Source organism: Leuresthes tenuis, unplaced genomic scaffold (genome assembly GCF_036924035.1).
Source record: "Leuresthes tenuis unplaced genomic scaffold, fLeuTen1.0.hap1 SCAF_21, whole genome shotgun sequence".
NCBI lineage: Eukaryota > Metazoa > Chordata > Actinopteri > Atheriniformes > Atherinopsidae > Leuresthes > Leuresthes tenuis.
Window position 1 is genome coordinate 10,535,126 of NW_027325375.1, and position 23,104 is coordinate 10,558,229.

Below are 23,104 nucleotides of genomic sequence, written 5' to 3' on the forward strand. Positions count from 1 at the left end.
GTGTGAGTACCACCTGTGAGATAAAGCTGAATATAAATATGAAATGTTTCCGGATATCGGGGCTCGGCCTGACGGATTTCCTGCGGGAGCTCTGGCACTCCGAGTCCAGCGTTGCAATATATTTCACATGTGACCACTAATAAATACTTTATTTAATCAACAATTTCTCCAGCTTGTTCTTGGGCTTCCAATGAAAGAATTGAGCTAACAATCCCTACAACTTCCCTCTAGAGTAACAGAATTTCTTAACCTTAGTACTACAAAATTACAATTAAAAAATAACATTGTAGTCCAAAAGAAATGACTCGCTCTTTCTACCAATCTTGAAATGGGAAACAGACTTATCAACCTTAGTCAAATATATTTAAATACCTGTAGTATGACTAAAAATCCAAATTTGCAACTTATACAATACAAAATTCCTCACACAAATGATGTTCCGGATGGGTCATACGCACTCAAACATCTGCCCCCATTGCACTGATAACACACCTAAAGATTACATGACTACTTTGTGGTTTTGTGCACCGGTACAAAAATTCTGGCTTGAGGTATGTGAAGACTTATCAACATGGCTCAAGTATAGAATTCCTGCTTGCCCCACATTATATAAACTAGGTATCAGGAACCGCGTGGGGACTTAGGACACAGATGCAAGGTCTCTTTGGTTCAGAAGGTTCATTTATTAACACCCACACACAGGGCACGGTGATCTCCCGGCAGCGCAAAAGAAAAGGCTATGGAAATCCTAAGCGCTCTCCTCGGTAACTATGGCGGAGAGGGAGCACAGCTATGAAATTTACAAACAAAACTCCACACTGGGAGACAAACAGAAATGCTATGAACAATTAATGAAATGAAGACACGCTCTCAAAACGAGGCGGAATAAAACAAATGCACGCTTTACAAGAAGAGGCACTATGGAACTTTAACTTATCTTTAACTTAAAGACTCACCTTTAACGGTGGCACGAAATATTTTCAATAAATCAAAACACGCAAACACTCCGCTAATCAGAGGTGGTTATGAAGGTTACAACAAAATTCGCTCCTTGAAAACGGAGGAAAAACAAGGCTGTGAAACTTACCGTTAGACAATAAATAAACTATGGCTATGGAACAACTTACAAAAAAAATAGCACTGCAGGAGAAACGCAGGCTCGTGGACACTATGGCACATGGAATGGCTGGTAAGGTACTCAAAAGGAGACAACATACTGGCGACGAGACAAGGGAAACGCAGACTATTTGAACACATGAGGGACCAAGGGGAACAGGTGGAAACACTTGGGAATCAGGGAAGACAATGAGACCAATGACACGGGAGGAAGGGCAAGTTACCTGAAACGAGAGGACAAGATCAGTGACTTTTCAAAATAAAAAAGGAAATGACGAGACAAGACATGAAACAGAACGTAAATCGTGACACGAGGTCACCTAGGCGACATCAGTGTGGAAATTACCTCGGCACATATGGTCCTCACTGCCTTATGTATTGCAAAGAAAACTAAACAAAAAAAAAATAATTATTCCTCCATTAATCATTTCAGAAATCTTCTATCAGACATTATCAGTAATGAGATAATGCAAAATCCTCAAAACATCAATTGGCTGAACTACATTCACTCTGGGGGTGGCTTAATCTTTTACTGTTCTGAAAGATTAAGCCACCCACCCTCATTCCCCAGGACTTGACCAGTCCTTCTGAAAGACACTCTTACTTCAGAGCCCGCAGCATCAAGCTCCCTAAGGCTCTTTGGTGACTGATGGTACAAGCCATATAACTTATCAAGGAAAGCTGTGAAGTGGTTGGTCTCTGTGCAGGGCATGACTGCATCTAATACAGACCACTCTAGCCTATGGTTTTAGACTATGGCTTAGTCCCTATGAGATTTGGAAACTTACTTTTAAGTTTTGAATATACTCCATTCTTTTTCCTCACCATTAAAGCAGCTCCATTTGAGCAGAAACCCACCAAAAATTATTTCAGAACAGCTTAATCAAGGCCATGTTTTAGAAGGCAGCTTAATAGTTCACTAGTAATTCCATGTCCAGTCTTGCTTTCTAACTCAACCAAATCCATAAAGGAAGTCAATGGCTCAGCGTCATAATCAGATGTTCTGAGGTACACAATACACAATATGTATGTATAAACAATACATATGCCTTCTTGCTTAATGAGGTGCTTTGACCTGCTCTGCATTTACATGAGAATAACTGACAAAAAGAAAGAAAACTGAGAGGCAGTACTGAGGGCAAGATGTCTTGATCACTCAGCTACTTTTATGTCAATGAATTAATATCCAATGACATTTTGCAACCCAGTGAGAAGTTTATTAATACTAAAATACACAATGCCTTAAACACAAGGACCCTACCCTAGTTAACTTACTATGAAAGAAGATAACGGTCTATTAGGTGTCTGGAGTTGCCCAACTTTTTGAAAAATTCTGTAAGCTTCCTCCTCTTTGCATTTCCCATTTTTAACCCCTACCTCTGAAAACAAAACATTTGTTCACCTAATAGTATTAAAGTGAAATTAAAACTATATCGACAGTTAAATGAGACTTTGAGCAGATAAAGACAAAAACTGAATTATTTATGTTAGCATAGACTCATGTAATGTTAACTTTAATGTTAACACAGAGACAAACGAGACAAACAATCATGCATGCTCACATTCAGTCGTAGGGACAATTTAGAGTCACCAATTAACCTAAAATGCATGTTTTTGGACGATGGGAGGAAGCCTGAGTACCCAGACAGAACCCATGCATACACAGGGAGAATGTGCAAACTCCAAACAGAAACGATATCTGGTATTCCACAGCAGAAAGCAAACCACAAAGGAGTTTATTGTGTTAATTCTTAAGAATATCGTTTTAACTAAATATAACCAAAAATCATGGAAAAAGCTTATTACGTAAGATGTGTCCCATGATGCAGCTCTGGCTTATGAGCTGAGGCTCAGCCCCGGCCCAGTTTAACCCCTGGTTGTGTTGAATATCATTATATTATTATATTTTGTACATTTTGTTTAAACACTTTTCTTGAACTAAATGCATCAATTTATTTCAAATTGCTGTATGTGTTATATTTACATTCTTTTTCAAGTTCTAAGTGGGATTTAAAATGCATAATATGTCAAACGTCATTGAAATAAAAGCCATAAATAAGTTTTAAAAAGGGTAAAAACTGTAAATTTTCTCTCCTGGTGCACAGATTAGTACGGTTGGCCATAAAAAAAAAACAGTACACATGGCCCAACCTAAAATACTAACGCCTGTATTAACTGTTACGTTAACCTTATAGCTACATGGGTCTGGTGTTACATGTGTCATTTTGGGAGAACTCAGCAGGATGTTTACTTACTTATTATGTGTCAATTTACTGGTTAAACGGAATTCTCAAATCTCATTTCATCACTGACTTAAACCACGTTCTGTCTGGAGTCAGTTGTTTAGTTCTATTGTCATTTAGGTATATAAAAGAAACACAGTCTTCATTATCTTTAGTTGTTATGTTAATTTTGCTTCACTTATTTGTTGTGGACAGAGTGCAATTTATTTGAGCCTCATCTATACATGAAAACTCAGACACAAATTTTGATGAATAGCAACTGACGACAAATAGGGGTTGATCAGTACATATTTGATCATAAGCCCAGTCAGGGGACACCTTAAGAAAGCTGCTCCCAACTCGACAGTATTAAGTGTATTTCTGTGTGCATTGTTAAAAATGTTTTTCAATAAAAGTGTAATCAATCAGCTTGAGGCTTTGGAAGGCTTCGACACCTCGTTACTTATGTCGTTCATGTTTATAGCTAGTTGAGGGCAGAAATGCTTCAAAGAGGATGAAGCAAATGGGGATAATGCAAAAGAAGAATGCACTATTCATGCACACTTTGTAAGGCTTCTAATTTAGAAGCAATGAGATCTATGTGCTTGGATTTCTCGCAAAATATCGTTATGCACAATTTTTTGTTGAAAATATTTGTGTGTTAACAATGGAAAAATGGTCAGTGATGACTAATTAACTTGTGGTCGACTTTAAGGACTACCTACCTCCATCCACCGCTCCATGAATATATCACCACACAACCACTTTTGTAAGTGGTGAAACCAGAGGGCAATAAAGAATGTGTTATTGATTGAGATAAGAAACTGAGGTCCTTCACTTCAAAAGAGATTTGTGCTGAATTTTATTGTATTACAGCTGATTTCACTGAAGAGGATACCAGTATTCGATGCATCTTCAGTGCTCCACATTTGGAAAACTGGTCCTTAAGCATTGGAAGATAATAAAACAATGTCCCATCAAACACAGAAGTACTGTAAAAATACATTCATATACAATATATATATATATATATATATATATATATATACAATCTAATACAACAAAATTTCATAACCAGAAGCCTTTTTTATGGATTTCGTCATGAGATAAAAACACACCAGCAACAGCCAGTCACAATATTTCCATTCAGAGATCAGTTTATCTTTAAAAGATGGATGTGTAATGCTTAACTTTGGGTTGTTTTTGTATGAGAACATTAAATACGTATTAACTTTTTGTCAAGACACAGTTCAATTTCAATTTCTTAATGTGATCGTCCTTTTGTGTCAATATTTTAATCAAAAGCTATAGTGAGAGCAGGTTTGAGACCAACAGAATAAAACTGGAGCCAATTACAGACACTTTTTATCGACAGAAGTTGCGATGGTTCCGATAGTCCTTGAAGGCAACGGCAGAGCAGAGGAGGAACCTTGGTAATGCTGTTACAAAGCTAACGTTATTCACGTACAGTCAGGCTTTCTTGAATGCAACAGCTTTGTAAACATGCAGTTACATGTTAATCTAGGTTGTGTATCATTTGATAGTTACCTCGTAACCTATTCAGTGGCGCTTTAACACATTCATAATGGAGATTTTTAACGAACCAAGCTAGCCTCACTGGCAGACTTTGTCTTCGTCGTAACCACAATCGGCTAACCAGAGCGAGTTGTCGTTAGCTTAAGCTAGCTTGGTGAATATGGCGATTGTGTCTGGTTCCTGTGCCAGAGTAAATGGCTCGAGAAACGGGCCCACTGTGCCAGCTACACCTTCTGGATCTGTAGGACAGTCTCAGCCAATGATAGCGGTGTGGGAATGGCAGGATGACCAGGGCTACTGGCGGCCTTACAGCGGCCAGGTGAGCGCCTACATCGAGCGTTGTCTCTCACCGCGCGGGCATAGAGGAGGTGGAGGACCCGGCTCAACAAGCATCTGCCTCGGACAATCAGACCCCAGCCTGTCGCCTTACCTCATCGACATACCAAGCTTAAAGCAATTTCGACAGGACACAGGTGAAAACACGGCACGACATTTAACACCCATTCCCAATATAATCGTTTCCTCATAACAACGCTGAAATAATTTCCACGTATTTTGCGTATGTAACGGGCCCTGTTGTCTGGACTGTAGCTGCGTAGCTTTAGCTTACATGGGCTACAAGTAAAGATAGTTAGATAGTTAGGTTAATGTTTTGGGGCTCAGCACTGGTCAGTGTGTCATAGCTGCCTCTGAACCTGGTTTAAAACTATTCTCTTTGTTTAATGTTATTAGGTAATTGTAGTTTGAATGGAAAAACAACAGCTCCTCCTTATAATGTTATAAATGCGTTAAATGACTGAGCCCTAAGAACAGTGTTCTTTCAATCTTAAAATCTGGACATAAATGCCAGAACATAGTACATTTCAACAATGTAGCCTTTTTTTTTAGATTCACAAGGCTTATTTTTTTTAAGTGTGGGTTTGCTCAATACATCTTTGAATTGTTGGTCCATATTCTTTATTTTCAGGTAAGACGAGGTCCGTGCGTCGATCTCTGTTTGCCCAGTCTTCAGGCCTTGGCAGTGGTGTGTACTGGGAATGGGCCAATGATGAAGGAGGTTGGACTCCTTATGAGACTCGAACCTCCATCCTTTTGGAGCACAGCTATCAGGCCCGCCAAGGCACGGCAGACTTGGGCCCACATGGATATAATTACATTGTGGATCTCACATCGCTGGCCCAAGTTAATAAATCCACGGGCTTCAGGCGCCAGGTGCGGCGGCAGTGTAATCTCCCTTACCCACTGGCCTCCTCTGGTCCTCCGGCCATTCCGTCAGGCCCTGTCTGCTCCTGTCAGCAGTGTTTGAGCCACAGCAGCACAGGTCCCATGCCCAGCCGTTCACGACATTCCTTTTCTTCAGGGAGTCTGAACCGACCCAGCCTCCAAGGAACAGGAAGGGCTGCGGCTGCTCACCCAACTTCTGTCTATTCACCGTACCCCAGGAGACCCCTCTCTGTCGGGGGAATGTCCTGGGGCAGCCCTTGGCCTCCACCAGTGTCTGGTAGTCAAATATCTGCACCACATCTGACCAGTTCTACAAGTGCCAATGGATTAAGGTTGGTGTCTTACATGTGTGATGGATTTTCTTTTGGTTTTATACTGATAAATTACAATAAACTACAGCAATGAGGTGTTCATCTGACTCTGCTAGCTGCAAGGAAAGGAGTGCATGGGGCCCTTCATCCCATCCTCTTTGTCTTTCCTGTCTGTCTTTTGGTTGACCCATCCTGTTAAACAGGAATGGTCTGTAGCTCCACTGTTACAGTTGTATGTTTGCTCTGGCTCAGTTCCTGTGACTCTCGTCTGCGTCATCTGACCTCCCTTCCTCTTGTTCTTGCAGTGGAAACATTATGGAAAAATAGCTTTTTCCTGTGCTTAAGAGCATATATTTTGGTGTCTTTAGTCACTGCAAACTCCAACTCAACTGAGGAAAAAAACACAACCATAGCTGCCTTTAAGTAAGGGCAAATAGAGCCAACAACAACACCTTTAAAAAAAGAAAAGAAAAAGTGCCATTGAGTGAGCTTTTCAGATTTGCACAGAAAAGTTAATTCAATTTACAAAGTTATACAGCCCATTAGAAAATCAGATCTTCCATTCGTCACTGAATGCATCACCTAACAGCTCTTTCAAAAAACAAACACAGGTGAAATATTGCCCATATAAGAAACAGTCATGAATGTTAGTCGCTGTTCTCTGTGGTGTTATGAACCGGTCAGCAGGCGTTACTTCCACAACAGACATTTCATTAAGACTGGAGGGAATTGTGTCAGCTTGTGAAAAAGTGCACACTATAGATTTCCTTTTATGGCTGAAAAAACTGCTTCCAAAGACAAATGACTAACTTAAGTGGTGTACCAAATATGAGGTTCCACGTACAGTTTTTCTGGGGACTAATTTTCTCTCTTCTCCCAGCCACTGGAAAGTAATAATTGTCTCATATAAAACCCTGGATGTGGTCCATTTTTGTTACACTTTAATTGTCTAAATATTTACAGTTGTTGCATACGCTTAATATTTGTTGAAATATCCAGAGAAAGGTTGTTGTTTTTGGTGTGTTTTGACTGGCTTTACGAAAGTTTAGAGGACCTCCCAGCATTGGTGACACAATTGTTTCCACTTTATGAAGGTTTTTTATTTATTTTTTGGTGATTTCTTCCTGTAAGTTATCAGTTATAAATAATGACAGAAAAAAAACAGCACAGACTCTGGCTCATAAATCACTTTTACATGATTTTAACATTCTACCTACTTATTTTGGACTGAACCAAGCCCTTTTTACTCTTGGCCATCGTAATCACGTCTGCCATTTTACAGACTCGGCAAATAATTACGAAAACGACGGAACATAAAAGGTGTTTACTGCCCCATCATACCTCAGAAATGAAAGCTGCCCATTTGTTTTCCTTGATGGTTGTTTTGCACAGGATATTGGTTTGTTGGCTGTTGACCATCTGCATATCAACGGTTAAGCCATCCTCTGCTTACAGTCAGTGTTGAGTTGTTATTTAGGCTCAGACATGAATAATCAGTCATTTGCTGGTGTCATTACTGGGCTGGTTTTCAGCCATTGTAGCAAAGGTGAATAAACCTCTCCAGTTATTTCACTTGCAGGTTTTCTCTTCATGGAAACCAAAGCTTTAAGCTTTCTTTAAAGATGCTAAATCTTTGACGTGCGTTGGAAAAACTAAAATAGTTCCTAGTCTTTGTTTTGCTCTTCCTGTCTGTTTCATTGTTGCTGTTTTTACTGATTGAATGTCACTGTCTGTGTTTCCTGGCCTCCAGTGTTCCTTCCATCTCTGTCCAGCTGAATGGCTCCACCAGCGTGAGCTCTGCCCTGGCAGGTAAACGGGTCACTCACCACCCATCCTAAGTGTTTCCTCTGCTCACTGTGTCCTGGACCCAGCTGGGTGCAGGTTTGATTTAATAGTTACTTAGTCGTTTAGGTTTCACTGCTCCACATTTGTCTTGTGAGTGTCAGTCTTTTTAGGAATGATATGGTTGAAAGAGCAGAAAGGTGGGGGTCAAAAATGAAAATGAAACCACAGCCTGTATATGTAGCAGTATACATGAAAACAGCCCCCACACAGTCTTGTTCTTGTAAATTTCCCCTTGCGGTCTAAAGCAAAAGGTGTGATTGACTGAAGCTTTCCGTCTTGATCCCGTAACGCAGCTCATCCAGCAATGATTTTACAAACATGTATGTAACGGTATACCTCAGGCAGGTCGTTTACATTCATTCAGACGCTTTTCTTCCATATCATTTCCGTGGTTGTGTTAATATAAAGACTTTACTAAATTTCTTTTGATGGAAAAACGAGCCAAAAGGTTCTTGGCAGCTGAACGTGTTCCATGCGAAAAGTTAAATATGTGAGAACAATTTCACTCATTAAAGACTCTTTATAAATCAAGCATTCATTTCTGCCCCGATTACCCAAACATTCAGAATCTAAATGTGCCAAAAAAAAAGAAAAAAAAAAGTGCTTTAGAATCTGTATTTCTGGCTTCTTCCTCTCATCACAGTTGGATGCAGCTTTGTCCTAAGCACACACTTGCTGTCAGAAATATCTGGATTCTCATCAGCAACGACAGGATGTTGGGTTGGAATCTGTAGCCTGAACTGTGGACAGAAAATATTCATTAAGTATTGCACCTTGCATATTCATTTTGCTTAGTTCATGGTGTCAGCATTATGCAATACCATGTCATTTCATAATATTTAAATATGATTCAGATCAGACGGAATTTTAAATCCAGCAGCACTATTTATAAGACAGAGCTTTTTAAAAAGTGAATACACTTTCATTTAAATTAGCATGCTTTAAATTATTTAGCTGAGTAAGTATAAGATAGAGATAACTTAAAGAAAAATAATTGAATTGATGTAGTCCTCGGGGAAAGATTTTTGTTTTAGCAAACAAAGATCTAACCAAGGGTCGTGAAGTCCTGTCCGGGGCAGCTAAGTGTGCTCAGGCCTCACATTTGTAATTCTGAAATGGCTTAAAGGTGTCATAGAGTCAGAGTGTTTGTCATTCAGAGTTCCACACCGTAGTTTCTACGATTGAGAGGCGCACGTTCGCACATTGAACGCTTTGATTTTCCCAGCAGAGGTTGAATTTGACGGCAGAGTCATTATAAAACGGCAAAAATATCGAAAGGCGATGTTTTTCTTCCCTTCCCTGTCGCACGCCTCTGAAATTACAATTCGGGTTCTGGGCTTTGACGAGCGGACTGAATCATTACCGTCAGCTCGGAGAAGGCTGATATACTGCAACCTCATTAGTGATGAGCACCGAACCAAGACTTCAGTAAATCATTTAAAATCAAAGGTCACTCCTGAAAAACCTTCTCCAGATGCACAGTTTTAATACTCAGAAGTCAGTAATGAACTTTAATGGTAATCAGTGCCAACCATCATTTTTTTTCAAGCACATAATATCAATATTACTTCCTCCTTTGCTGTTGGAGGTTGAATGGACATGTGAAAAACTATAAATGTTGCTTTTCTCTGTTGCTCAGGCAGCTCAGTCCCACGTAAGCACCGTAATGAACACTTTTGACTTTTTAAATGGGCGGATCACTTTCACCAAGCGACACGGCTATCTGTTACATGAGTGTTGAACTGCTTGGCTCGTCATTGGCGTTCTTGGACTGGAAAACATTGCAGCTCTAGTGTGAACATCGTCTATTTTGTCGGAACGATCGCCTCAGATAATCTTCCTAATGAATTTAGGATTACAAACGAGCCACACCGTTAAAAGTCCTGTGTGAAATTAGCTGAAAACATTGTGTAAACACAAGAAGAGAGAAGTCATTAAGCCAGTAAATGTTTTCATCTTCTGCTGTCGGTTTTAGCCACTGTGAGCATTCCAGATTCAGTGAGGCTGGAGCTCCATAAAGCCTTGATTGTACCGAATTAACTTAAGATTGTTTAATTTTTCATTTGTTTCTTTATTTTTAAAAATTCTTTGAAACTTTAGTCTTTAAAAAGTTTAAAAGAATTTTCGTTTCAGTTTTATTTATATCGAACCAAATCACAACCACTGTCATTTCAAGGCACCTGGGAAATACAGTCCACAATCCAATTCAGTGTAACCCAATCAAAATCCAATTAAAGGAAGTGCATTCAAATCCAAACTAATCCAATTCAGACAATGCCAATTTAAAACCAACAGACGTCATCGAATGTTCTCTTCGATTCAGTCCCACGTCCGGAGCATGCACGAGGTTACAGCGGAGAGGAAGAAACCTCCATCAGAACCAGGAAGGGCGGCCATCTTGACCAGTTTTGGGTTGAGAGGACAGGAAAGAAGGGACAAAAAGCACCACAACACCAGGCCAGGGATACCCACTGAGAAAGAGAAACGCAAGTTAATGACAACAATAATGTTGCATGTACATGGAGAGTCAAGAGAGCAGAGGGAGGAGAAGTGCATCATGGGAGGTCCCCCAGCAGTCTCGGCTGGTAGCATTATAGCTAAATCATGTTTGAGAGTCACCTGAGTCATCCCTAACTATAAGCTGTGTCAAAAAGGAAAGTTTTGAGTCTAATCTTAAAGGTAGAGAAGGTGTCTGCTTCCTGAACCCAAACTGGCAGCTGGTTCCACAGAGAGGGGCCTGATAACTGAAGGCTCTGCCTCCCATTTTACGTTTAGAAACTCTGTTAAAGGATATATGCAGTATGTTAGGTTGTTTTAAGCGATCACACGAACTGTATAACAGCAACTTCTAATCTGCATATCAAAGTTGTTTACAAGATTTGTGGAAGGAGCAGCATCAGTTCTTTGCTCAGTCAAGAAAAGAATGACATCTGTTGTAGGAATTGATTTAAAAAAAAAAAAAAAAAAAACAGTACAGCTGTTGAATCAGAGCTGAATTGTGTCAGTCACTGAGACACTTTTTCGTTTACCTTTCACACTTTTGTGTTATGTTTTGATTTTGACAGTCTGTTTTTTTTTTTTTAATAAACCGTTTCAAATATAATGGATTTTAAAGAGCAGCTGGTATTATTAAAACATAAACTCTATATAAGAGGAGGACCTAACCAACCTGACGTTAGTCACTGGCTTGAGAATGGCCGTTTTGAAGCCTTGGATGCGGTTGGAAGTTATTCTGTCACTGAGCACTCTTCCCGGTCCTCGTATTTATTTATATGACTCGGAGTCGGTACTGAAAATGATCGAGCTTCGCTTTAAAAGTTCCCGCAGCAACAAATTGAGAGATGGAATCTCCTCCTTTCATAAAGCGTCTCCTGTGGTAAAGGGGATACTAAGTGGAGCGTTGAGGCTCCCTTCCGTAGCATTTAGAGAATTCAGCCAGCTCTTATCACGGCTGCCACTTCAACACTTTGGGACCATTTCACGCTGAGGAAACTCCGTAAGAGTTTGGCATTTCCTTCACGGTATTTTTGAAACCTTAAGTGACCATATTGGACAGCTGATAACAACGCCATCAATTCTTATAATTCTCCCTGAGCTCAGGAGATGTAGGCTGTCTCTACTAAATCTGTCTCTACTAAACGGACAGCGTGACTGGTTCGTCGGCACAAACACTGCTTGAAAATGAAAGTTTTCAGTGCTGTCTGACTTTATGAATGAGGGTCGCAGTGGAAGCGTCAGCTGCTGCTACATTTCTCATTCTTTTGATTTGTTCCTTTCTACTCCTGCATCTCTCCACTTGCTCTCAACCCTCACCCGTCCCACTCTGCCCTGTCCGCCTCATCCCAACCCCACCCCACTCCAGGCATGGCCTCCATTTTGATGTCAGCAGTGGGACTCGGCGTGCACTTCACCTCTGCCCCCCTCCCACAGCAGCAGCCACAGCATCAGCAGCATCAGCAGCCTGCTCCTTTCTCTCTTCCTCCTCCTCCTCCTCTCCTCCCCCCAGCCAGCAGGCCCAGCAAACCCCACAGCAGCAGCAGCAGCAGCAGCAGTTCAGTTAGGAGAGCAAAGAGGCAGCACAGGAGAGGTAGCTACCACGCCTCCAGCCCTCAATCCATCTCTTCTTCTCCATCACCCTCCATTAGTGTAGATGTCATCTCAACAGGCTTGAGGGACATTTCATCCTGCATTGCTTTTTTTCCTTTGCTTTTAATTCATGTGATCTCTCCTTCATCCACTCTATCAGAATGTAAAGATGGGTGACTAAAGGGGGGGGGGAACCTGAAATAATAAGGAGGAAACCACAAATGCAGAAACAGGATTATGTTTGAGTGAGGATGACAGGAGTCACTATGGCCGTCATAGTCACAAGATTTCCCCACGCATACAAGAATAGATATAAGAATAAGAAGCACTGGAGTTGTTCTGCAGAATCGGTGAAGAACAAACCTGTACTAAAACACTTTTTACTGTCATTCATCAACGATTTTTACAAATCATCGCTTTGATGTTCATTCAAGCTTTGGTTTTAGTGCTGAACATCACTGATCTGCAGCAAGTCCAGCAAGCTGTTGAACTGGAAAAAAGGGAAAAAGAGAATAAAGATGGTTCCTCCTTATTAAGTGGGATATTTCCTTTTTTTGTCAAGAACAAGACAGCAGAGGGCATTTTCATGTTTTTTGCCTCCATGTTACACTGACTTAACTAAGCAGTGAAGAATCATTCACTGCAGCAGCAAGTCAGCCTGGAAGGATGCAAAATATTGAGTTGCACAATCGGATTTGTTCCTTGATAACCTAATACATAGAAGAGCTTTCAAATTCAACTCATGTTCAGTTTCAGTTGAGCTCTCTTAGCAGCTCTTGGCAGTGAGGAGAAAAAGCAGAAAGACAATGTGTGTTGGTAATATTGGCTCAGTTCAGCTATCCAATATGCTTTGTTGCTGATGATGAAAAGTTCAGATTGATGCTCGAAGATGAGTGCAGAAAATAGTTTCCTAAATGGACTTGACACTCGCATGTACTATGTGTAGCAGAATATATTCAGTCAGTATCTGTATCCATCCCTCATGCTGTTCGTCACTGCATCTTCTGTTCTCTTATGACGTGGCCTCTTCATCTCATGTATTTGCATGTTCTGTTGTGTTTAGGATGTTTGCCACGATGGGACACCTTTATTGGAATATTAGCAGAGGTAGAAAGACTTGAACTGTAAACATTGTTGTGAAGAAAATCATCTCATTCTATCTCATCTCTTTACCATCATCTCTTTGGCTTTATGTTTTAGCACCTGTCCTGTTTCACCTGGTCATTCATCATGTTGCATTTTCTCCCTTTTTCCCCTCTTCCAGCTTCAGCTCAGAGACCAGAGGAGGTGATTCAGCGCTACATGGAAGTGGTGGCTGCAGTGCCAGATGAGGTAGATCTTGCGCCGGGGGGGGGGTCTTTCCAGCTGTCACACACAAATGATATGTGGTCTTTTTGTAAAGGCAAACTAGTCACAGAATCATCTGTGATGATTTCCTTGTTGAAGTCTTGTCTTTATATTTAACATACGCAATCACAACATACACCACCGGTCAAAAGTTTTAGTTTTTTTTATTGGAAATTACTACGTTAATGTCTCATTGCATTCTGAAATTAAATGAAAGCATAGTACAAATAAGCAATTGAAGCTAAAAAAATAAAATAAATCATAGAATCAATTTATGGACCAAAATCTATTCTAAACCTTTGACTGTAGCCACATTTGGCTGATATGACAGCTGGACACACTCCTGGCATTCTTTCTACAGTCGAAACCAAATATTCTTCAGAAAGTTCTTCCTAACTCTGTTGCAGAAGTTACCATAAATGTGTGGCACTTGTAGGTTTGCTTTGCTTTATCTCTTCTGTCCAGCTCGTCCCAAAATCAGCTCGATGGGGTTTAAGTCTGGAGACTGTGCTGGCTACCCCATGTTTTCAAGTTTACCATCTTGTTCTTTTTTCCTGAGGTGGTTCTGGCATAGCTTGGACTTATGTTTTGGGTCATTATCTCACTGTAGGATGAACCCCTGACCAACTAGGCACATACCAGAGGGTATTGCATGGTGCTGCAGAATGCTGTGGTAGCCGTTTTGGTTCAGGGTGCCTCTTACTCTGTACAAGGTACCGACCCTGGATCCAGCAAAACAGCCCCAGACCATCACACTTCCTCCTCCATGTTTGACAGTTGATGACACACGCTGTGGAACCATCCTACAAAGATCCTGCGTGATGAACTGAAGATTTCAAATTGTGATTCATCAGTCTATAATACCTTCTTCCTGCTTCATGACCCAGCAAGCCTCTTTGTCTTATTCTGACGTCTGAGCAATGGCTTTCTTGCTGCAACTTGTCCTGTCAAACCTGCAGCTCAAAGTCTTCTCTTCACAGTTGAAACTGAGACTTGCTTACTATGAACACTATTAAGCTGTGCTTGAAGCTGTTGTCCTGTGAGCCTCCTATCACGCAAGCTGTTAACTCTCAGAAACTTGTCCTCTGATTCAGTTGTGGCTTTGGGTCTGCCAGACGTCTCCCTGTCAGAGTTTCCTCAAGTTTCTGAGTGCCTTTTGATGGTGAAGGAAACTGACACCTTCACTTTCTTTGCAACTTCTCTGTAGGAAAGACCTACATTTTAACTTTATGATGGTCTGTCTCTCTTACATTGTTAAGTGCCTTCTTCTCGCCATTTTTGTAGCAAAACACTACTTTCTGCAGTACAATACTGTTCAACTGATGCTCACGAGGGTATGGTACCACAGTGTGTTCCAACACTGCTTTTATGTAGACGGGGGGGGGGGGGGTAATCAGGTAGAGTTTGAACACCTGTAGGAATTAGTAGCACCAGCTTCAAAGGCTTGATCGACCTCCACAGCTGCAGAACAGCTTTGAATTGTTAACCCATTTTCTGTTCCCTGAAAATAATTCATTCTGAAATCTACTTTATTTTTCAGTTTTGGGTAACCTAACCTTTTGTTTTAACCTCTGGCAGTTCACCACTTACCTTTGTACAATTTCAAGCTATTCATTGGACGACTTGCATTGCAATAAATAACTGGGAAACTTGGCGTGTTCTTAAACTTTTGACCGGTAGTGTACACCATTTATCTTCTATTCAGGACTGCATTATCTGCATGGATCAACTGTCCAATCCGTCCGGTTACGAGACGACGCCGTCCGAGGAAGGAGGCCAGAGCGTCCTTCCAGACGCTGTGGGAAAGTTCATCAAATGTGGCCACACCCTGCATATGCTCTGCATGCTGGCCATGTACAACAATGGAACAAAGGTACACAACTGTTAGAAAGTGAAATATCCTATCGCACAATTGCAGTGTTACTTTGACTGAAAACTCAAGTAAATGAAGTTGATGTGTGATGGAAGTATTAATTTTGAAGGTTTTTTTTCGTGCTCAGCGATAAGAGCTTCAGTGTTTCGAACATGGAGACCAGCAGTGGTGGGGTTAGCTTTGTGGGTTCGACTGAAGTCATAGAAATGGCTTCCGGTTGCTTGGTAATATATATATATATATATATATATATATATATAATTTATAATTTATATATAATTTATTTGAACTCAAAGGGTGACCTGAGAATTTTCTGCCTAATTGAATAAACATCACATCATTGAACACCTGCTGTTATTCAGTCATTTCTGTAAGAAAAACAGACATGTGGGAGGTTTGTGTGGGCAGCTCTGGATTTGTGCATTAATTAAGAGCACACTTTGAACATGTAATATTTTCAGCATTTGAGTTGGTGCTACATGTTCAATTGTTTTTATTCACCATCCATGAAAAAAAAAAAAATTTTTTATCAAATGAGAAAAGCTGGTGGAACATTTAACGGAGCAGATGTTGCATCGACAGTGTGTAGCGATATGCTCAGTTTAGAATACTGATTCTCTCTCCTGCAGGACGGCAGCTTGCAGTGTCCCTCTTGTAAGACAATCTATGGAGAGAAGACGGGCACCCAGCCCAAAGGCAAGATGGAAATTTACAGCATTGCTCAGTCACTGCCGGGACATCCAGACTGTGGCACCATCCAGATTATCTACAGCATTCCTCCTGGCATTCAGGTACATCTGCTCACTGAGCCACCATGTCAACAATAAAAAATAAAAAAAAATATGGCAGTAGCATGTTCAGACAGAGCTGAACTGCTGGCAGGCAGACCTGATCCAGCCCACCTCAGACTTTCATAAGGTCCTATAAGCCTATAAAATATATTGTTCTTCTACACACCTGACAAACTAATTAATGACCCTAAGAAAGAAGCTTTTAGGTAGAAATAGTACAAAGTGATGATTCAATTCGGTTTTATTTATATAGCGCCAAATCACTACAAATGTCATCTCAAGGCACCTCAATAATACAGTCCCATTCAAGCCAGTTAGTCCAATTCATTGTAATCATAATCCAATGAAATCATAAAAGGTGTGGCATAAGAGGCCCCCAAGCAGCCTAGCCCTATAGCAGCTTAACTATAGGATGTTTACTATGAAGGTGAAAGAAAGCAGTCCTAAAAACTTGTTTTATGTGTGCATCAAATGATAAATTCTGGTAAAAAATAACTCCATGGTTCCTCAGTGTAGTAATAAAAGCCAAGGAAATGCCATCTAAAGTAACTATATGATTATATATAGTGAGACAATTTCTCCCTGAAGCGCTCCGGTCCAAAGATAACGACTTCAGTTTTGTCTGAATTTAGAAGCAGACAACTTGCTGAAGTTCAAACCGAGCATCAGACTGGGGAAGAAAGGGGATTTAAGTGGCTTTGAACGTGGCGTGGTTGTTGGTGGCAGACAGGCTGGTCGGAGTCTTTCAGAAACTGCTGATCTGCTGGGATTTTCACGCACAACCATCTCTCCAGAGACTGGTCCGAAAAAGAGAAAATATCCAGCGAGCGGCAGTTGTGTGGATGAAAATGCCTCATTGATGTGAGCGGTCAGAGGAGAATGGGCCGACTGGTTCGAGATGATAGGAAGGCAACAGTAACTCAAATAAGCACTCGTTACAACCAAAGGATGCAGAATACCATCTCTGAACGCACAACACGTGCCTTGAAGAAGACACCGGGGGCCACTCCTGTCAGCTAACAACAGGAAACTGAGACTACAGTTCGCACAGACCCACCAAAACTGCAGCATTCAGATAGTATGGTCAGAATTTGGCGTAAACAACATGAAAGCATGGATCCATCCTGCCTTGTATCAACGGTTCAGGCTGGTGGTGTAATGGTGTAAGGCCCTTTAGTGCCAACTGAGCGTTGTTTAAATGCTGCAGCCTACCTGAGTGTTGTTGCTGACTATGTCGTCGTCGTCGTCTCCCCCACCCCCCCCCCCCCCCCGCCCCTTATGATATTCTTCTGGGAAAAGTCCAGTTTTATTCTTTCTTTACAGCAAAGTGCTTTGTCCTCTCTTTATCTTAAGTTACATAAACTTAAATGGGATTTGTATTGAGCTGTTGGGCTAACAAAAGCAGTTATTAGATTATTGTTTTGTTCCAGCTGATCTCTGGTATTAAACTCCATAACTTTGATCAATTTTTGTCCTCTTCCACCAGGGCCCGGAGCACCCCAACCCCGGACAGCCGTACACCTGTAGAGGCTTCCCTCGTTTCTGTTTCCTTCCAGACAACGACAAGGGCAGGAAGGTATTTAAAACGATGAGCTCAGCCAGTGTGAACAGCCATAATAAATGATTCTGACTGCGAATTGAGACTGTGACTGGTGGACAGGTTGATGCAGTAAAACCTGAGGAACTGCTATACTCGTGATGCATCTGGTCTTTGTACAGTGGGAAGCACATGTTTATGAGCCTTAAATTACAAAAATATTGAAAATTCTTAACATGCTGTGAGACTGGCACGTCCTCATATACTTTGAAAGGACCCAATTAAACCCAAATCAGCCACATTAGGTCTGGTCGTTTATTCTCTCAAGCAAACAATGGTGGTAATGTGATGGTTGGGCTCTGTTTTAAGATGGAGGGAAAACAGCATGTCAGCCTCCTGCTGGGATTAAATCTGAGCTGCAAAGACTTGAAAACATTCGTAGCAGGTCACACATGTGCAGATTATCACTGGAATGGAATGGTATTTGTCGCCTACAGCTCACTCCAGATTCATAGAAGAGTTCCTCATTCAGAATATGAGGTTGAACATTTTATTAACAGCTGCATAGAATATTCAGGTCTCTGCATCTCATCGGTGTTTGGCAAAGTATTTCTACCCCTGACGAGCACTATCTGGTCAAAAGCTTTTCCCCGAAACTCTTAAAACTGTAATGAATGTATCTGAAATTGAATCATGAATATTTTGTGGTCAGTATGTTGTGCCTCACGATGAATTTCCCGCCTGCTGGTAACCTCAGCCGTGCACTGCTACACTGTAAATGATCTCTGTAATTCACATTTGGGAAATTGGGGGGAAAAAAATGAGTCCAGTTGCAGTGATACACTCACCCTTATAATCAGAGTCCTCAGTGGGGTGCTGTCCCTACTGAATGGATTTGAGATAATGAAATATCCCAGGCTGTCCCACAGTGCAGCACACAGCAGGAGCTGTTCACCAGTTCATGTCAGAAAGCGATTAACTACAGTGACTTCATCCGTTTACTCTGTTTTAGAACTCCGCTTATGCTCAGGGGCTTAAATCAAACTTTAATATTTCCATGTTGCGTAGGATTTATGCCATCGTAAAAGATGGCAAAACATAGGACAAAACTCTTGTTCTTTTTTTCTGTAAACAGATGGTTATTTCAGTTTGTTTCATTTCAATCTCAGAGAATCATGAAGTCTAAAATCTGTGCCACAGAGGCGCTGGAAATCTTTGATTATTTAGTGTTACTGCAAGAAAAACCGAAGAGTCATTACAGCTCTGACTCGTTCGCACCAACCAAGTTCTTGTTTGTTGTCTTTTGTCAAAAAGGTTCTGGAGCTGCTGAAGGTGGCGTGGATGCGCCGCCTCATCTTCACCGTGGGGACCTCCAGCACCACCGGGGAGCCCGACACAGTGGTGTGGAACGGCATCCACCACAAAACCGAGATGTTGTCCAATTTATCGGGCCACGGCTACCCCGACCCCAACTACCTGGACAATGTTCTGTCTGAGCTGGCCTCTCAGGGTGTGACAGAAGACTGCCTCAAACCCGCAGGAAGCAGCAGCTAGGCCACCACTCCCAGCTTCCCACACTCACTCACTGCTGTCCATCGAGTTAACCCTTCAAAGTCCTCCTCTGTCGGCAGGTGGACATCCTGCAACCCGTGTCCGTTAGTGTCTGCCTAAATGTCATTGAGCGAGCGAAGGGGAAGAGTGAGCGAAACATGATCTCTGCAAGGAGCTGCCCTCTGAGAATGGATCGTGTGTCATCGCGTATTCCAGGAGACTGAGCTAAAGAACGGGGCTGATCGCAGTCTGTGCCTCTTTCAAACATTTCCCACACACTGTTGTTTTTTTTGTTTTTTTTCTCATTGAAGCCACATCGGCATCCCTGTTTTCAGTTGCCGTGGAAGGGGGAGCTTACTTTGGGGATGAAAATCTCATTAAGCACTTTAGTTCTGACCGTGCATTTAGCTGACAAGATGTGCGATTTCCCCGTAAAGAGCAGTAAACCTGTTCTGAAACTGGGAACACATGCAGTCAGGTGTTTGTGCTGGCGACCTTCGTTAGGCACTGCAACACACTGAAACTTCAAGTAGCAAAATCAGTATATATTTGAAGAGAGGAGGCAATACTTTACTGTTGTAAATAAAGATATGAAAAAAAAAATGCCATAGTTTTCTTTTTGTTTGTTTTGGCTTTATTTTTATTTTAGATAGGACCATGTTCCATTTAAATCCCTAACACACATTGATGAGCAGATGCACCCATGTGTGCATTCTGCAGACATAGTTTGTGTTACTTTGTGTTGCCATGGATGTAAGAAGGGACATGGTTGCATCATAGAAAGCTTCATAGCCTTGGAGAAGGATGGACCCTGAGATGAGATTTTCTTTTTTTCTTTTTTTTTAAAGAAAGTGCTGGTTCAGAAGATTTGACAGTGTGACAATCAAAGTCATCAGACTCGTCTTGATTAAACAAGACACACAAAGCTGCAGTGTATTCATATTCCAGTAGACTGCAACCCTCTGTGTTCACATGCGTTTATGCGGCTCTCCATACTGCAGTACAGCTGCTCAACTGAGTCTTGACGTGTACAATGACAAAATTGGGGGGAAAAAGTATCTGCAATAAAGAAATGATGCAAAATGTGATTGTCCCTGGCTTCTGAGTTATTCGTTGAAGATGTCCATCTGCAACCCTGTTTCTAGAATGGCATGGATGGTGTGTAAAATAACAAAAGTGCAATTGTTTGAACAGTTTGACTGAGGCCAGCATTAATGCTTTCTCACAACTCTTTAGTTGGTAATGGGTCAGCAGTCGAGAAACAAAATTGTACTTGCATGGCTGACTGTCAGAGATGAAGATGGGCACAGGGGTGTATAAACAGCTTAAACAGTTTATCACAATGAACTTTCAAAAATAAAAACACTCCACCACCATAGAACAACAGGATTCAAAGAATCCAGATATTTTAAGGCTGAAAATCAATACAACTGTCAATACAGCTGGATGTTATTGATTACTCAATAAATCTCTGCATGACTTCAGGAACCCTTCTGAAAACAGTTGTTGGTGAAAACAGTGTTTGCTACATCTACAAATGTGAGTTGAAGCGCGACCACACCCAGAAATCAACATTTCCAATGATTTTCAGAATGATATGCGCAGATTCTGGAGCAACAAGGGGTTTCCAAACAGAAACAGAACACAGGTTACAACATGGCTCTGTCATCAAAGAGTCCAACTTCTAATACAGTGTGAAGGGAAACGCTGCAGCATCAAATTCAAAATCGGTTTATATTTTTCAAGAATAATCTTCCGCTTTTAACATAAATTTTCTTTCATTTTATTCTCAAATATATGGTTAATATTATACTAGAGCTGCGAACATTGGCTCCTGTAGGACTTCATAAGGTCTTTTTGGACCTTGAATTTGCTAAAAATGCAAATTCAAGTAATTTGTGAGGCTTGAAGAAACTACTTCGAGCTGAACAAACTTTTTTTTTTTAAGTGGAAATGTTAAATGGAGAACATGACCACTTGCAAGGAATTTCACTCTGTCTTAATAGATTTTTACATTTACTGTTTTTGGTTTAAAATACCTGAGCCGCAAGTAAAGTTTATTAAAAGCACTGGAGAAAACAAAGAACATGATCCTCACTGTGCTGCCTGCTTTGTTCAGATAAGAGTGGGCATGCCTGCACTACTACTAACTGCACTCCATGAACGCCCAGCAGTACAAATTAACTAACTCATGGAACCCACCCACAATAGTCAACTCCAAAACAGACAGTCCTGATAATGAAATATTCCCCAAATGAGGTGCTTCCATCCAGCTACCAGCCACTTCACAACATGGAAGCTCCTGTCAGGCATCATAGCGGATAAGACGAGTAGGCCCATGGCTTAAAACATGAACGGGGCCAGGATGAGGACTGGGAGCAACACCAGAGCTAAACCCAGCTAAACATCAACCACTAATAGACAAAAAAAATCACCTACGACTAAGATCAGAGTTGTGGATCTGTGCAGCATATGGATTGACTACATGAAAGTCTAAGACTGAGACACACATGGGTACTGGAATGCTTCAAACTCAACAACATGAACAAGACACTAAGAATATTCCTAAGAACAATGGAAGGCAAATCTGAAGACTAATTCATAAGTTACAATCAAGTGCAGCATCCACCAAGGATTTGTTCTGTCCCTGCTGCTGTTTGCTTCCCCTCAGCCAGATGATCAGAAAGAGTGTCTATTGAGACTGGTTATGAGGTGAATTCATCATAACCCACCTCTACATGGACAACATCAAGCTGTATGCCAGACCTGAGAAAGCCATTGACTCACTGATCCACCTGACCAGGATATACAGCAAGGGCATCGGAATGTAATTTGGACTATATAAATACATCCAAATGGTATCAAAGAGGAGCAAAATGACCACAAGTGAAGGAGTTGAACAACCAGAAGGCAACATCGCAGACCTTGGGGTTCTACAGACAAATGGCAGCCATTATGATCCATTGGTGAAGTTAATCACAACCAGAGTAAGGCAGGCCCTTGAAACATCACCTGAATGAGAAAAAAAAAACAGTTAGAGCTATCAACACGTATGCTTTCCAGTTATCAGATAACCCGCTGTTAAAATAACCTGGCCAAAAGAGATCAAAGTGACTGATATCAGGACAAGAAATCTTCCCACAATGCACAAAGGATTTCCCCCAAAGTCCAGCCCCCTGAGGCTGTACAATAAGCAGAAGGTGGTGGGCCGGGGGCCAGTTTGTGTCAGAGCCACTATTCAGGCTGAAACAACAAAGTATAAATCTGGCAGATGCCCACCTGTGAAGAACTGCTAAGTGAGTGTTTTAGGCAGCTGGAAAATAGAGAAAGGAAGGAGGAAGAGGAGGAACCATCATGGAAGGATAAGCCTCTGCATGGCTTGTACCATCGACAGATTGAAGAAGCAGCTGATATAGAGAAGTGACAAGAAAAGGCTGGGCTGAAAGACAGTAAGGGGGTGCTAATCATGGCTGCTCAAGAACAGGCCCTGAGCACAAGAGCAATAGAGGCCGGGATCTACCACACCAGACAGGACCCCAGGTGCAGGCTGTGCAAAGTGGCCTCTGAGACAGTCCAGCACATAGAAGCAGGGTGTAAGAGTCAGGCAGGCACGGCATACATGGATTTCCATAGCCAAGTGGCAATAATAGTGTACAGAAACATCT

At 41.4% G+C, this 23,104-nt stretch overlaps 1 protein-coding gene across 2 annotated transcripts; it reads left to right on the top strand.

Moving 5' to 3' along the window:
* Positions 1-4,748: 4,748 nt before the first annotated feature.
* Positions 4,749-20,523, top strand: dtx2 (deltex 2, E3 ubiquitin ligase). Of its 2 annotated transcripts, XM_072374658.1 has the most exons (9): positions 4,749-5,347; positions 5,842-6,430; positions 8,160-8,218; positions 12,117-12,341; positions 13,605-13,672; positions 15,393-15,560; positions 16,190-16,351; positions 17,838-17,927; positions 19,203-20,523. In XM_072374658.1, the coding sequence occupies exons 1-9, from the start codon at positions 5,035-5,037 to the stop codon at positions 19,440-19,442; spliced, it is 1,914 nt and encodes a 637-aa protein (XP_072230759.1). In that variant the 5' UTR covers positions 4,749-5,034; the 3' UTR covers positions 19,443-20,523. The 2 variants fall into 2 exon arrangements, with proteins under 2 accessions (XP_072230759.1, XP_072230760.1); XM_072374659.1 differs by lacking the exon at positions 12,117-12,341.
* Positions 20,524-23,104: the final 2,581 nt, after the last annotated feature.